General features: G+C 36.2%; 1 protein-coding gene across 2 annotated transcripts in view; it reads right to left on the bottom strand.

Moving 5' to 3' along the window:
* Positions 1 to 14,292, bottom strand: part of Strn (striatin) — an 84,210-nt gene that overhangs the window by 29,694 nt on the left and 40,224 nt on the right. For both annotated transcript variants that reach the window (XM_051177896.1, XM_051177897.1), the window contains exons 3-6: positions 11,399 to 11,472; positions 6,170 to 6,248; positions 2,623 to 2,790; positions 1,242 to 1,377 (exon numbers count right to left, since the gene is read on the bottom strand). In XM_051177896.1, coding sequence (XP_051033853.1) covers positions 1,242 to 1,377; positions 2,623 to 2,790; positions 6,170 to 6,248; positions 11,399 to 11,472 — 457 coding nt within the window. The remainder of the gene's footprint in view (positions 1 to 1,241; positions 1,378 to 2,622; positions 2,791 to 6,169; positions 6,249 to 11,398; positions 11,473 to 14,292) is intronic.

The following is a 14,292-nucleotide window of genomic DNA, read 5'->3' as shown; positions in this document are numbered from 1 at the left end:
TTATGTTATGAGAGCAATTAACTCTAACATTCCTTAGATACAGTCTGTGCAGTCTTCAGACATTCTGATCTAACCCAAATAGGAGACATTCCATAAAGTGTGAAATGTTTCCAGAATAGAGCCATGATAACTGAATGTAACTACAACATACTCACAAAACCTGTGTCACAACACAAAATCAGAAATGAGTGTTTTAGGGATCATAAAAACTCCATAGGGTTCTGATATTAGGTCCACTGCCCTCAATTTCTCTAATAGCTCTATTTTATTTCCTGTCTTAGTATATAGTCCTGGCAAGCCTTGCAACAGAGCTGTTCCTGCTCTAGAATGCTGGGATGAGAGACAAGTACCATGTGCCCAGCTCAGTAGAGTTAGGCTATGAATAAAGTATTTTGGTAGGAAAATGGTTATCTTAAAGCAATCATCATACCAAAAAGTGGAAGGAACTTTAGATAATTAGAAAAACAACAACAAAAAAGGAATAGACATTTAGACCAGCATACATTATTATAACTTGTTTTGTGAAGCAAAATTTGAGTGATTACTTGATATTTAGCTATATCTATGATTGGGCTAGGATTAGCAGTTTAAATGATTAGTGCATAGAGAAAATGCCCATGCTTGACTAAGCAGAGTGAAACATGTCTTCATCTCTTACTTTAAAAAGGAGAAAGAAAAAGCAGGAAAAGGGGAAAAATAAATAAAAGAAAGAAGAAAGGAGGAGGAAAGTGACTAGAGAAAGAAGAAACAGCAACTTAGAGACACTTCTTATTGTAGGAAATGCATGGGACATTCAATAAACTTATACTAAGGATCAAGAAAGAACACAGGAATTCTGGACAACTGAAGAAAGTGATGGGAGAGTTCAGAAAATCTGTAAAACTGTTGCAGCAGCTCTCCCAAGTGTCACAGCTGATGCTAGCTGCCATCAGGCACCACCGTGTGTCTGTCAATTCTTCTGACATAATATCAATACCAGGGCATTGTTACAACACACAGTGGTCAGCACCTCTGCAGTTCTATGGACATGCTGCCTTGTTTAATGAGTTAACAAAAGATCTGGGCACCCTATGAGAAAGAGTCCTTACTAACAATACATTAAAATTAAAATCAGTAATAAAAACCTTCTTCTTGCTCTAAATTCATGAAAAGGACATAAGGGTTCAAGATGCAAAGGACAAGGGCTTTATAACATATGCATTAAGGCACCTAAAAACATTGAAATGAGCTCTCTAACTCACTGTGGAAGTATCAATGACACTTTTCTCTCTTCCATCAACGTCCTCGTCCTCATCTTCATCACTGAAATCTGTAGCTGCATTTTCAAGGAACTTGAAATTGTCCAGTACAGAGGCAGAATCCGTTAACTCAGATTTTCTGGTTTAAAACATATACAATCATACTCAGGTAAATGTCACCATAAAAATGATTGTGATAGGTTTCAGTAGTTTGTGTTTGTGTTATGTATAATCCCCTAACTATATCATGACCCTTACTGATTTCCAATTATCACAGTTCTGTGAATTAACTGGAAAAGTAAGACAAAAAGTATTGAGTCACTTCAATCCTATCTGTTTAGAAGAGCAGCAATAATGAGTCCCCTTCTGACAGATTGATCTGCATGTTAACCTCACTGTGTTTCTTTAAATATACATGTATCTGTTATTAAGTAGCACTGCCTCCATCCTTCTCTGTTGTTTCTGCTGTGCAACTCTTTGACCTCTCATGTAAGTTTCCATAACTATATAACAAATCTACTGCCTTAACTTAAAAGGTAAAAAGACAACTATTCTTACCATGCATATTTTGTACATCTCTAAAGAGAATTACGTTAATTTTTAAAAGGTCTAATGGCATTTATTTATAAAATTTTTATTTTGAACCTTTGTCTAATTCTACAATTTCATGTGTCAGATAACAGGAACTATGTTTTCCCAAAGAAATTTAGAGTTCAATCAACCATTCTTTTAGCCTAAATATGAGTTAAAACAAAGTCAGCACATACTTAGACATTCACAGAATCTGTTCTTTTATTTAATGAAGATTTATGACAAATTTTTCTACTAAAGAATAATCTCTATTTGACTATATTCATTTAAGTAAAATAATAAATAAAATTAAATAGTTCAAATAACTTTTGAATTTTTACACTTAATCTATTAATTCAAAATATATGTGTGTGTGTAATACACATATATTTAAAAGTTATTTTATATCAAAGGAAGATAAGGAACAATATTATGCTATAAATTAAATGATTAAGAAACTATTTACTTTCTGATTTATGATTCACCAATAAAACATCATTCTTACAAATCTGTACTTAATTTTAACAGCATCTTTTAAGAGATTCTAACAGTGGTTAACTGAGATTCAAGATACTAAAATCTGCTAAAAACCAAGTTTAAAGCAAATAAAAACACCTTAAATAAAAATTATGTTCCTGAATTAAAATAATTATAAAGGCTTCTATATAAATGAAACTCTTAAAGTATAACATTTAATTAACTAAAATTAAATTATTACTATGTCATCATTTAAAAGTTCAATGCCTTCCATATCAAAAAATATTTAATATGAACTAAAGTTATAGCTAAAACTATTTCCAGTCAAAATACTCACCCAATCATTGCTGTCTCTTTAACTTCAGCCTCTGTGCCATTTATAACCGAGTCCTGGTTTTTGTCATCTTCCCTGTCAGTGACATCACTTGAAAAGCCCAATAATGCTCGCACTCTTTTGGATTTCACATCTAGAATAGTATCTGTGTAGCCAACCTCCTGGAGATACCTGCACAAAGACGATCCTCACAATTCAGTCACACAGGAAATTAGCATTGTAAAATTTAAAACGTAAATAAAACTATTTCTTCACACTTACTGACTACATAGGGTTTAACAGAACAGTACTATGTCAGTAAGACTTGTTAATAATATTCCAGCTGCAGATGGAGCTGTCTCTTGCAGTACCAGCCTCTACAGTCACTGAGAAAAACCAAAGAACTATACAATAACACTATTCATTTATCCTAGAAGAAACTGTTCTTCAATGTATTTCAGAACACATGTTTTTTTGTAGGAAGAATGGAACAACCTTCTCCCAACTCTACCATTACTATTTTATAGTAATGGTGCTAGTTGTTTTTGACATTTCTTATGTGAAGTGTCATTAATTGAAATCTGGAGAGAATGCTTCTAAATAGTTTCTTTCCACAATACAGAAAAGGGAAAAAAATATTCATAACAGCCACTTGCAGAAGAGACAATTGAATTGTGGGACATGAAATATATACAGACTCGTCAATGTGTATAGTTCCAGGGAGTCAGAGGCACAGAAGAACACAAAGTTATATCTGGGTCTTAAGCCCATTTCCACCACCTCCATGATGGGCAGCCTTATTTAAGCTGTTTCTGTTCTCATCAAGGAGCTCGAATACCACCTAAGATATACACAAAACCACTCTAAACCCAAGAGTCCTAACATTAACTGTTAAAAATGTGTTTCAAAAGACCAAACGTGGTAGTGGTGGGACCAGAACAAAGGAAATGATATTGATATCACATATAATGATGACATGCATTTATTTATATAGTAGGTATGCATTCTACTGATGGAAAAATGAAGGCTGACAAGACAGCTATTTTAAATTCAGCTTACTTCAGGCTTTCATCTCTATAGTTACTAAAAGACACTACACAAAGCTATGTGATCAAATGGGAAAGTACATCTTATTAAATCAAGATGCTCACTTTTCAGTCCCATCCAGTATCTACAGAAAGGACTTGATTTGAAAATTTGAAAGAGTAACTCCTGCTTGTTGAATTTAATCAGATGTTTTTGAAAGTTACTATAATAAAGTAAGATGTAACACTTAAACAATTTTAGGCTTATTTACATGTATGAATGTTTTGCATGCACATGTATATGTATACCACATGCGTGCCTGCTGTCTGTAGCACTCACAACAGGGCTTCTGATCCCCTGGAACTTCAGTTACAAATGGTGGTGAGCCACTGTGTGGATTTCCAGGGCCTCTGAAAAAAGCAGCCAGGGCTTGAAACTACTGAGCCATCTCCAAGTCATCGTTCTATTTTTAATAATTAATATTTGGTATGTACCTCACTTTGGCAACAAAACTAAATACAAATTTGTCCTTCAAAACTGCTTTGCCACAGATGTTAGTTTCATTAAATAGTTAATACATAGCTTGCTGATAAAATTTCACCTTTTTGAGAAGTAGGTTAAAGCTTGAAAATTTCAAAAATTACTATATAACCACTTCTTATTAACAAAACAAAAAACTAATCAGCATTTTAAAAATGATTACTATTTTATAAGCAAGGGTGGTGGTGGTGGTGCATGCCTTTAATCCCAGTACTTGGGAGGTAGGTAAAGGCCTGCAAATTAAAGGTCTGTCTGGTCTACAGAGTGAGTTCCAGGACAACAAGAGCTGTCTTAGAAATGAAAAAATAACCATTATTATTTTATGTGTATGGGTGTTATGCCTACATTTTTATCTGTGCACCATGTGTGTGCCTGGTGCCTGAGAGACCAGCAGCAGGTGTCAGATGCCTTGTAATTAGAATTACAAACAATTGAGAGCCGCCATGTGGGTACTGGGAAATGAACCCAGGTCCTCTGCAAGAGCAGAAAGTGCTCTTAAATGCTGAGTCATCTCTCCAGCCTCCCAAATTAGCATTTTAAGAGCATTTATCCATTTAAAAACTGAAAAAGCCTAAGACACAGTGGCACACACCTGTAACTAATGCTATTGGGAGGCTAAGGAAGGAATAGTACAAATTCAGAACTAGCCTAAGTAACTTAATGAGCATGCCAATAAATAAGTAAATGTGCTAACAGGATCTTTGTGTGGCTAAGAAAGAGACCACTTGCTTGGTGTGGCAGCTAACAGTACCAAAATATTTACAGTATCAAAAGTAAATTTAAAAAGAAAAATGAATGTCCTATCTAAGACTAAAGTGAAAACAGTAATGAAAATCCACTTAATAGTTAAAATTTTTTCTAACTTTATCTAGATAAAAGACAGGTATGAGATATTGTAATATTGTTTTTCTATAATAATGGCATTAGTCTACTTGGAAAACTTATAAACTACTAATAAGCCATCCCAAAAGTCCAAAATAGAATAAATTTCCTTTTACTTTGGCATAAATCTATATACCAGTTTATAGGACTACAGGTCCTTGACATCAGACTTGACATCAGACCCTCTGCAGAATCCCAGCCACACACTTAGGAGAAAGTATGCATTAGGCAGCACCTGAAAAATATGGGGATCCACAGTGATGGGGGTTGCCTTTCTGTACATATGTTTCTCTTATTGGTTAATGAATAAAACACTGTGTGGCTAGTGACCACGCAGGAAGAATAGGCGGGGCTACCAGAGGAGGAGAATTCTGGGATGTGTAGGCAGAGAGGAGTCATCATGTGAGCCAGGAAGATAGAACTCGAGTCAGGTGTTCTCCAGTAAGATAAGACCATGTAGAGATACATAGATTAGTAGTTATGGAAAGCCCAAGCCATTGGCCTACAATTTCATATTAATATAAATCTCTGTGTGTTATTTTGGGGCTCAAGAGTGGTGGGACCTGCCAGGCCAAAAATCTCTCGTTAAATCATAGAGTTCTTCAATGTTCTGAAAAGTCTTGTAACAGGAATGTACGTGGGAATCCCTGTAGGTTTGTAGTAAAATGTCTATGTTTAGAGAGTTGATGAAAATGAGAATAATAATAACATAGAATTTTTTTAACCACATAAATTCCAACAGTGGGGAGAAATGTAAATATGAAAAATGAACATTAAATCAATTAGGTTTTTTAAACTACCTTACTAATTACTACTTTAAACAGTAGTATAATACAAGAGAAACTCGTGAGTTAAAAATACAAACAAAGAGGCTAGAAAGATGGTTCAGATGTTAAGAGCACTAGCTGTTCTCCCAGAGGTTATGAGTTCAATTCCCAACAACCACATGATAGCTCACAACCATCTGTAATGAGATCTGGTGCCCTCTTCTGGCATTCGAACATAGATTCAGGCAGAACACTGTATACATAATAAATAAATCTTTTATAAAAATTACAAATAAAGCATGAGCAAATTTTTTTTTCACTTTCAACAAGTTGTACACTTAATCTTGGGTACTTACTGTCTGAGTAGCTGCCGGCCTTGCTTCCACATTAACTGGCTATTTTGCTGTGGCTGCACCTCTGCTTCATTGCCTTCATCTGGAGAATATCAAACCATAATGAAATTGACTTATTTGGGCAATTTATAGACAGTGTCCAATAAACATTAGAAGTTTAAGAATATGAAAACTATAACTTTTAAGAGATATGTTCTAGGGCAATATGAACTGTTTATAACTCAAATTTTGGTAATAAAACTGTGTATGATTAAGTTATCTCTACTGGATTCCCTTTAGAGCAACAAAATTAAAAATAAAGGCATTTTTTTTCTTTCACTTTTTACTAGCCTGGGAATTTTCCTCCAGGACAAAGACCTACCAAATCATGTTACATAGTGAGAACCAAATAGAAATATTATAAAACCTAGAAATGTTAATAAAAGTAAAACAAGCAAAAACCCTAAACAGTCTGATACAAATATGTAAGGAAATGAACTCAGAGCTGAATGGTGGTGACACACACTTCTAGTCCCAGCACTTGGGAAGCAGAGATAAGAGGATCTCTGAATTTGAGGCCAGTCTAGTCTATAGACTGAGTTCCAGGACAGCCAGAGCTACACAGAGAAACCCTGTCTCAAAAATAAAACAAAGTCAAAATGAATAAAGGTAAGAAATTATTTTAGCTGGGCATAAAATGCTGGCCAGGCATGCTTAAAGTCGTGGGTTCTATCCCAAGCACTGCATGAAACAAGGCACAGTGGCACAACTTTATAATCCACACTAGGGAGGTGGAGACAGCAAGATCAAAAAATGAAGACCAGACTGGCCTCTCAATTTCTTAATAGCTAAGCCATCTATCCAGCCCCAATAAAGCTCTTTTATGCACAGCAACTAGACCTTTGTATTACTAAAGAACTCTGTAAATTGTATGGGGGAGGGGATTAAAATAATTGAAAATATATGACGGCATGCATACATGTATACACACACACACACACACACACACACACACACACACACACACACACACAGTGTTTCATCAAAGCACTATGATTAAACATATTGCTTTGAATCAGACAGTACATACCTATAATAATCTTTTGAAGACTTGCCCATTTATTCTTTCTAAATTTTTTTTTGGGGGGGCTGGAATTTCAGAGTAATGGTTCAATCAATAAAGTACTTGCTACATAAATATATAACTTTGAGTTAAATGCTAGCATTTACATTTCAAAAACTAAAATATTTAAAAAGAAAAAAAGCTAGTCATGTCTATAAACCCGTCACTGGTAAGGTGGAGATACATGGTACTTGGCCAGTCTGTGTAGCTGATCTGTGAGCTCCAGGTTCTCAGAACTCTGCCTACAGGACCCTATGCTGAGCACACCACCACAGACAGGCCCTCTCTTAGGGTTCAACCTGCTCAGCCCATCCCCTGGCCTGGGCCCTTCCAATTGCTTATACTACCCATTAAGAGACTAGCTCCCCTGTGCTCTGTCCTCTCAGGTTTCTTCAATTAAAAACAACAGCAATTAAAAGAAAAAAGAAAGAAAGAAAAACATATGAATAGAATATACAAGAATATTGGTAGTATACCATGTAATGACCAAATATATGAATTATAGGTATAAGGGAAGGAAAAGATTTTCAGATCAAAGGCATTGAAACAAACCCTCAATAAAAATCCCAGCAATGGATGCCCATTCAGGTACAAGGAGCACACAGAGCAAAGGACTAGAGAATTCCCCACTCCATGTTATAGCTAAAACACTAAATACACAGAAGGGAGGGAGGCTAAAGACAAACAAAATCAGGCCCACACTACATATTAAGAGCCATGAGAATAATGCTGACTTCTTGATGGGAACTTTGTGACTAACAACCCAGACCAGTAGAGAATACAAGGACTACTCTGGGATGAACTTTAAGAGAACCACAGCCAAGAGGCTCCAGGGAAAAAGATTAATGATGACAAGCTAGCAGGTATGCAAAGTAAGACTACCACTGTGGTGATATTTTGTTTATGATATGACAAAGCTTGTCTGAAGATCAGAGTGCAAAACTACCCACACTAGCTTTCCACAGAGGCCAAGCAGGGTTGGTACACACCTTTAATCCTAGCACTCAGGAGACAGAAGCAGACACATTTCTGTGAGTTCAAGGCCACCCTGAGCTGCATGAAATTGATCCAGTCTAAAAGAGGAACAGTGTTCACACAAAGGTAATCTCAGCACTTGGGTACACACCTTTAATCACAGCACTAGAGAGGATTATAAGGCAGGAGGAGACAGGAGCACAGTGTAATCTGAGAAGTGCACCTGGGAGCAGTGTGAGGTTCGGTGGGTCACCCCTGCAGTCTGAGCATTGGTAGAGAGAGGTGAGAATGTTCTAGCGGCTGGTCGCTTTGTTTCTCTGATTTAACCCCATTATTATTCGTGCTACATACCACATGCCACAAAATCAGCAAAACAACAGTGATTAATACCCATCTCTCAATAATAGCTCCAAATATCAGTGCCCTCAAACCCCTAATCAAAAGCTACAACTGTATTAGAACCAACTCTACTAGAAAACAGGGTCTATCTTTCTGTTGCTGACAAGAATTACATACACCCTGTGCCCAAGGACAGATACTGCTTAGAGTGAATGGATGGAAAGAAAGTAACTACAACCAAATGAAGCAGGAAACAAGAAAACACACCAATACGCTAATATCTGACATCATGGACATCAGCCAAAACTAGTAAGAGAACAGTCTGATCAAACAACCCACAGAGCATATTTTAATTCTAGACATTTTAGCACCAAACTCAGGGCATCCAAATTCATGAAATACAAAAAGTAATGGTAGGTGACTTTAATTAACAAAAAAAAAAAAAAAAAAAAAAAAAAAAAGGGAAGTTAGATGTCATCAAGTACAAAAATAGATTTAACATATAGCTACAAGATATTCTACCTGAACATTATAAAATATATACTCTTTTAAAAAGCACAAAAAAATTTCTCTAAAATAATCAGGCTCTGGGACCCAAAGCAAATCTCAACAAATTTAGAAAAATTGAAATAACTCTATGTATTCTATTTGACCACAATGTAATAAAGCTTGTTATCAATAGCAAAGGAAACTACAGAACACACACGGTAATGGAGACTGAAAACACAGTAAGTATTCAGCTAGTGTGCTGGTACAGAGGCAGGCAGATGTTTGTGAGTGAAACTTACATGTTCTACAGAGAGCAGAGGCTACATAGTGAGAACCTGACTAAACAAAACCAGACACTGAAGAAATGAAGAAAGAAAAAAAAAAATCTTGAAATGAAATTGAAACGAAAACACAATATACAAAAACCTATGGGATAAAAGGAAAGCAAACCTAAGAGGGAAACTTTCAGCATTAAGTATCTACAAATAAGACTACAAAAGCAGTGCACGTACAAAAGCAGGAGAGAGGGTAGGAGGGAGGGATTGAGGGAGGGGGAACTGGGATCCACATGTAAAATAAAAAAATAATAATTAAAAAAGAATACAAAAGCAGAAAGAGGGACTGGAGAGGGGCTCGGCAGTTAAGAGTATGCACTGTTCTTTCAGAGGGTCCTGAGTTCAGTTCTCGGCATCTACATCACGTGGCTCAGAGCCACCTGTTAACTCCAGCTCCAGGGGACTCAGTGCCCTCTTCTGGCCTCTACAAGCACTCATGTGAGCATGCACAACTTAAAATTCAAAGAAATAAGGAAAGAATAAGAACTCAAATAAGTAACTTAAAACACACCTCAAAAGTTTGAAAAAAAATGCTAGATGGTGGTGGTGTACACCTTTAATCCTAGCACTCAGAGGCAGGTGGATCTCTGTGACTTTGAGGGCAGCCTGGTTCGAGAGCAAGTTCCAGGACAGCTTCCAAAGCCACAGAGAAACCCTGTCTCGAAAACCAAAAAAAAAAAAAAAAAAAAAAAAAAAAGTTTGAAAAAACAAGAACAAATGAAAACCCAAAAAGCAATAGGTGGAAAGAAATTATCAACACCAGGTCAGAAATAAATGAAATGGAAAAATTGCAAAGAATATGTAAAATGATTAGTTAGTGCCTTGGAAAGATAGGCAGGATTGATAACCCTGAGCTGAATAGGCTAAAAGACATAGAACACTTAAATTAATAAAATTAGAAGTCAGCAGAGACAACAAATATCAAAACATTCAGGAAAATCTCAAGAGCATATTTGTAATATTCTGGGCCAGGCGTTGGTGGCACACACCTTTGATCCCAGCACTAGGGAGGCAAAGACAGGCGGATCTCTGTGAGTTCAAGGCTAGCCTGGTCTACAGAGCTAGTCCAAGACAAGCTCCAAAGCAATACAGAAAAACCAAAAGACTACTACATTTGGAATTCATTTTGGAAAACTTCTCCAGTGTGTTTAAATGTGCAGAAATGGGAAGAATATGAATTTCTAAGTTAGATAAGGCTGAGTTCAATTCTATATTCCACATCATTTAATGACTGGTTAACCTCAGGTAAAAATTTCCAACTTCCTGAGTTTAAGTTTTGCATACATAAAATGAAAATAACCGTATCTTTATTAAATGATTATTTCAAGAATTAAAGTTAATGAAGTCCCTAGAATTATGGATTTTAATAAAAGATAGAATGATTTCTAATACCTTCACTAGCTGAATAAGAATTACATCTGAAATAAGACAAAATTTAAATATGGTAATAGCTTTGGTACAATTTTCCTCACATTTCCTTTACACCTGCCAATGAACAAACCCTGCGTTTCTGTTAAGTAATAAAGTACACTTAAGGGGTCAAGCTTGCTTGCTTTTTGTTTACTGGCAATACTGAGGATTAAATTTAGGCCTGGTACAACTTAGGCATGTGCTCTGACTATGGTGGCATCATGCTTCAGGGATTTGCCATCTGCCTATGCTCTTGACAGTCTCCATAGTTCTGCTCCGTCATGGATTTCAAGGACAGCATACACTTTGTTTTGCTCATGCATAGAAGTGAGGTTGGTGCATGCTACCCCACTATGTCGGAACCATCTACTATATGTAGAATTTAGGCAGAAAATTGTGAACTAAAAGAGGTAAATGAAGAAAAAGAAAGTGCTCCAAAACGATCTCATGAGACTAAATGGTTAGTGCCCAAGAGACAAGACAGCAAAAGATAGGATGCAAATATATACTTAGTTTCAAATGTTTCTGCAAAATATTAGACATTCACTTTTTAATATGTAACTTCCTTTATAAGTAGCTTACCAGAATCATAGCTTGGAGGCTTCATGTCTCCCTGATTCAGTTCTGTTCCATATTTCAACTTGTGGTACTTGGCTCTAACAAAGAAATGAGAAAATATAAGCCAGATTAAAACATAGTTAAATAAGTTTTAAGATATATAAGAGAAGTTATAAGTGTGCAACAGTCCTGGCTAAACATGCCTAGAATTGTCAAAGGCTCTGAGATTTCCAGAGTGTCAAAATAATAAGGAACAAAAAAATGCTTGCCTTTTTTGTTGTTGAATCACCAACTGTCATTATAATGAAACAAAGGAATAACAATAGAAGTAAAAAAACCACATTTATACCATATAAATTCTAGTTTCTGTTATATTCAAATTTTCTTGATGACTTTAAGCTGAATTATATCCATGAATAAAAGACTTCTTCACTGTATAATCTAATTTATTAAGATTAGCCTTTCCCAATATTTGAGTTTATCTTAAAAAGAAACATTACCTATTTTGTTATGTGCCTCACTGGGTATTTACAATCCATCAGATATTCTTATGGTGAGCCATCACAGCATGACAAAAACCAAGATGCAATCATCCCTGTTCAATAAGATATTCTAGCAGTAATGGTTAAAAATTTCCCTTAGTTGACATCAGGAAAAAAAAAAAAACACACAATTAGGAAGACTGTCTAATTTCCTTTTAAAGTTAGCAGAGTATTATTATTTTCAGCTTAACTGGCCTAGCCATCTGATTTAAGCATCTCAGGTCTTTCTTGTTTCAAGAAAAATGATCCAGATAAGGTGATTTTATTTTTAAAGATTAACTGAAAAACAAAAAACACATATGCTTAATATAGTTGCATATTTTAATTCTCTCTATAAAGCTTTTTGTAAGTAAATATCCAATGAGTTGACAGACAACAATGAAAATATAGAAATAAACAATAATTTTCAGAACCAAAGTGAAAATGAAGGAAAAGGCAACATAGCCAAATAGAAAATATTTCCTTCTTATAAAAAAAAAAAAAATGAATGCTGTGCAAGTGGTGGGGTGTGTGTGTGTATGGGTATGTGAGGGGTGTGTGTATGGTGGGAGGTGTGTATGTCAGGGTGTGTATGGGTTGTGGGGGGTGTGTATGGTGGGGGTGTGTATGGGTTGTGTGGGGGGTGTATGGTGGGAGGTGTGTGTGGTGGGGTATGTATGGTGGGGTGTGTATGGAGTTGTGTGTATGGTGAGGATGTATGGGGTGTATATATAGTGGTGTGTATGGTGTGGGGGGTATGTAGTGAGGGGTGTATGGTAGGGTGTGTATGGTGGTGAGTATGGTGTGTGTGTACAGTGGGGTGTGTATGGGGGTGTGTGAATGAGTGTGTGTGGGGTATGTATGGGAGTGTGTATGGTAGGGTGTATATGGTGGGGTATGTATGGTAGGATGTGTGTATGGTGGGGTGTGTGTGGAGTGTGTGTATATGGTGGGGTATGTATGGGTGTTAATGTGTGTGAAGGCCTAATTATGGGAGTGTAAATGGGGGTGTGTATGGTGGGGTGAGTATGGGGGTATGTGTGGTGGGGGTATGTGTGGTGAGGGTGTGTATGATGGGGTGTGTATTGTGGGGTGTGTGTAGTAGGGGGTGTATGATGGGGTGGGGTAAGTATGGTGGTGTGTGTATAGGGGTGTGTATGGTAGGGTGTATATAATGGGGTATGTATGGTGGGGTGTGTAGGGGGTGTCTATGGTGGGGTGTGTATGGTGGGGTATGTATGGTGGGGTATGTATGGTGGGGTGTGTAGGGGGTGTCTATGGTGGGGTGTGTATGGTGGGGTGTGTAAGTGGGGTGTGTATGGGGGTGTGTATGGTGGGGTGTATGTATGGGGGGTGTTCTGGGTAGATGGTTCATCAGTTAAGAGCACTGGTTACTCTTCCTGGCTCACAATTATCTATAACCATATTTCCAGGGATCTGAAGCCCTCCTCATCACCAGGCACACACATGGTATATATACACACATATATACAGGCAAAAAATACACACAAACACAAAAAAACATAAAAATAAGTTAATATTTTTAAAAAAGGATGGAACACATCATAAGATTTTATATAATTTAAAGTTAGATAAAGAAAATTATTCACTCTGATATGCGTTACCAAAGTCATTCTTCATTATTTTTCAATAATCATTTTGTAGTCAGAGAAAAACTGTATTTTTAAAAATTTACTAGTTTTTCTATAGAGGGGAGTTTTAAGGCAATTTACAAGATTATAAGTACTAAATTATCTAGAACATGATTCTCCATATTTCCAATGTGTCTTTTAAAACAATGAATTCATCGCTGAACTAAAAGTTTTCAAATCTATTTCCATATATTTGAAATAGAACTGATGTTCAAAAGGTAAGCTGTGGGAACATTAGCTTGACTACAGTTATAAGAAAGTAAGGTTCTTAATATAAATGCCATTCTTCAGATTTACAGAAAAATTTCATCACCATCTCCCATAAGACAAAGTTAACACTAGCTTCTTAAAAGTCACAAGGCCTGATGAGGGATAACGGTAACATTCAAATAAAAGTAGCCACAAACTGTAGGAACCTTATTTATATTATGTAAACACACATTGAGAAAGAATTTCCCAATATAACATGCATTCTAGTAGTCTTAGAAAAAAGCTGCAACAGAAGTTATTTTTAAAATAATCAGAAAACATTAAATACAACATATGGAACAAAACAGTCACATTAACAACTACTATTTCACAAAAAAATTAAGACCAAGCCAAAATATGTAAATAACTTGTGTTTAGGACAAGCTCTGTCTCCTAAGTTCTTGCTGCTCTTCCAGAAGTTCTGAGTTCAATTCCCAGCAACCACACGGTGGCTCACAACCATCTATAATGAGATCTGATGCTCTCTTCTAGTGTG

The sequence above is a fragment of the Phodopus roborovskii genome, unplaced genomic scaffold, assembly GCF_943737965.1.
Source record: "Phodopus roborovskii unplaced genomic scaffold, PHOROB, whole genome shotgun sequence".
NCBI classification, from domain to species: Eukaryota; Metazoa; Chordata; class Mammalia; order Rodentia; family Cricetidae; genus Phodopus; species Phodopus roborovskii.
The sequence above is the reverse complement of the archived record's forward strand: the minus strand, read 5'-3'. Positions and strand labels throughout refer to the sequence as shown.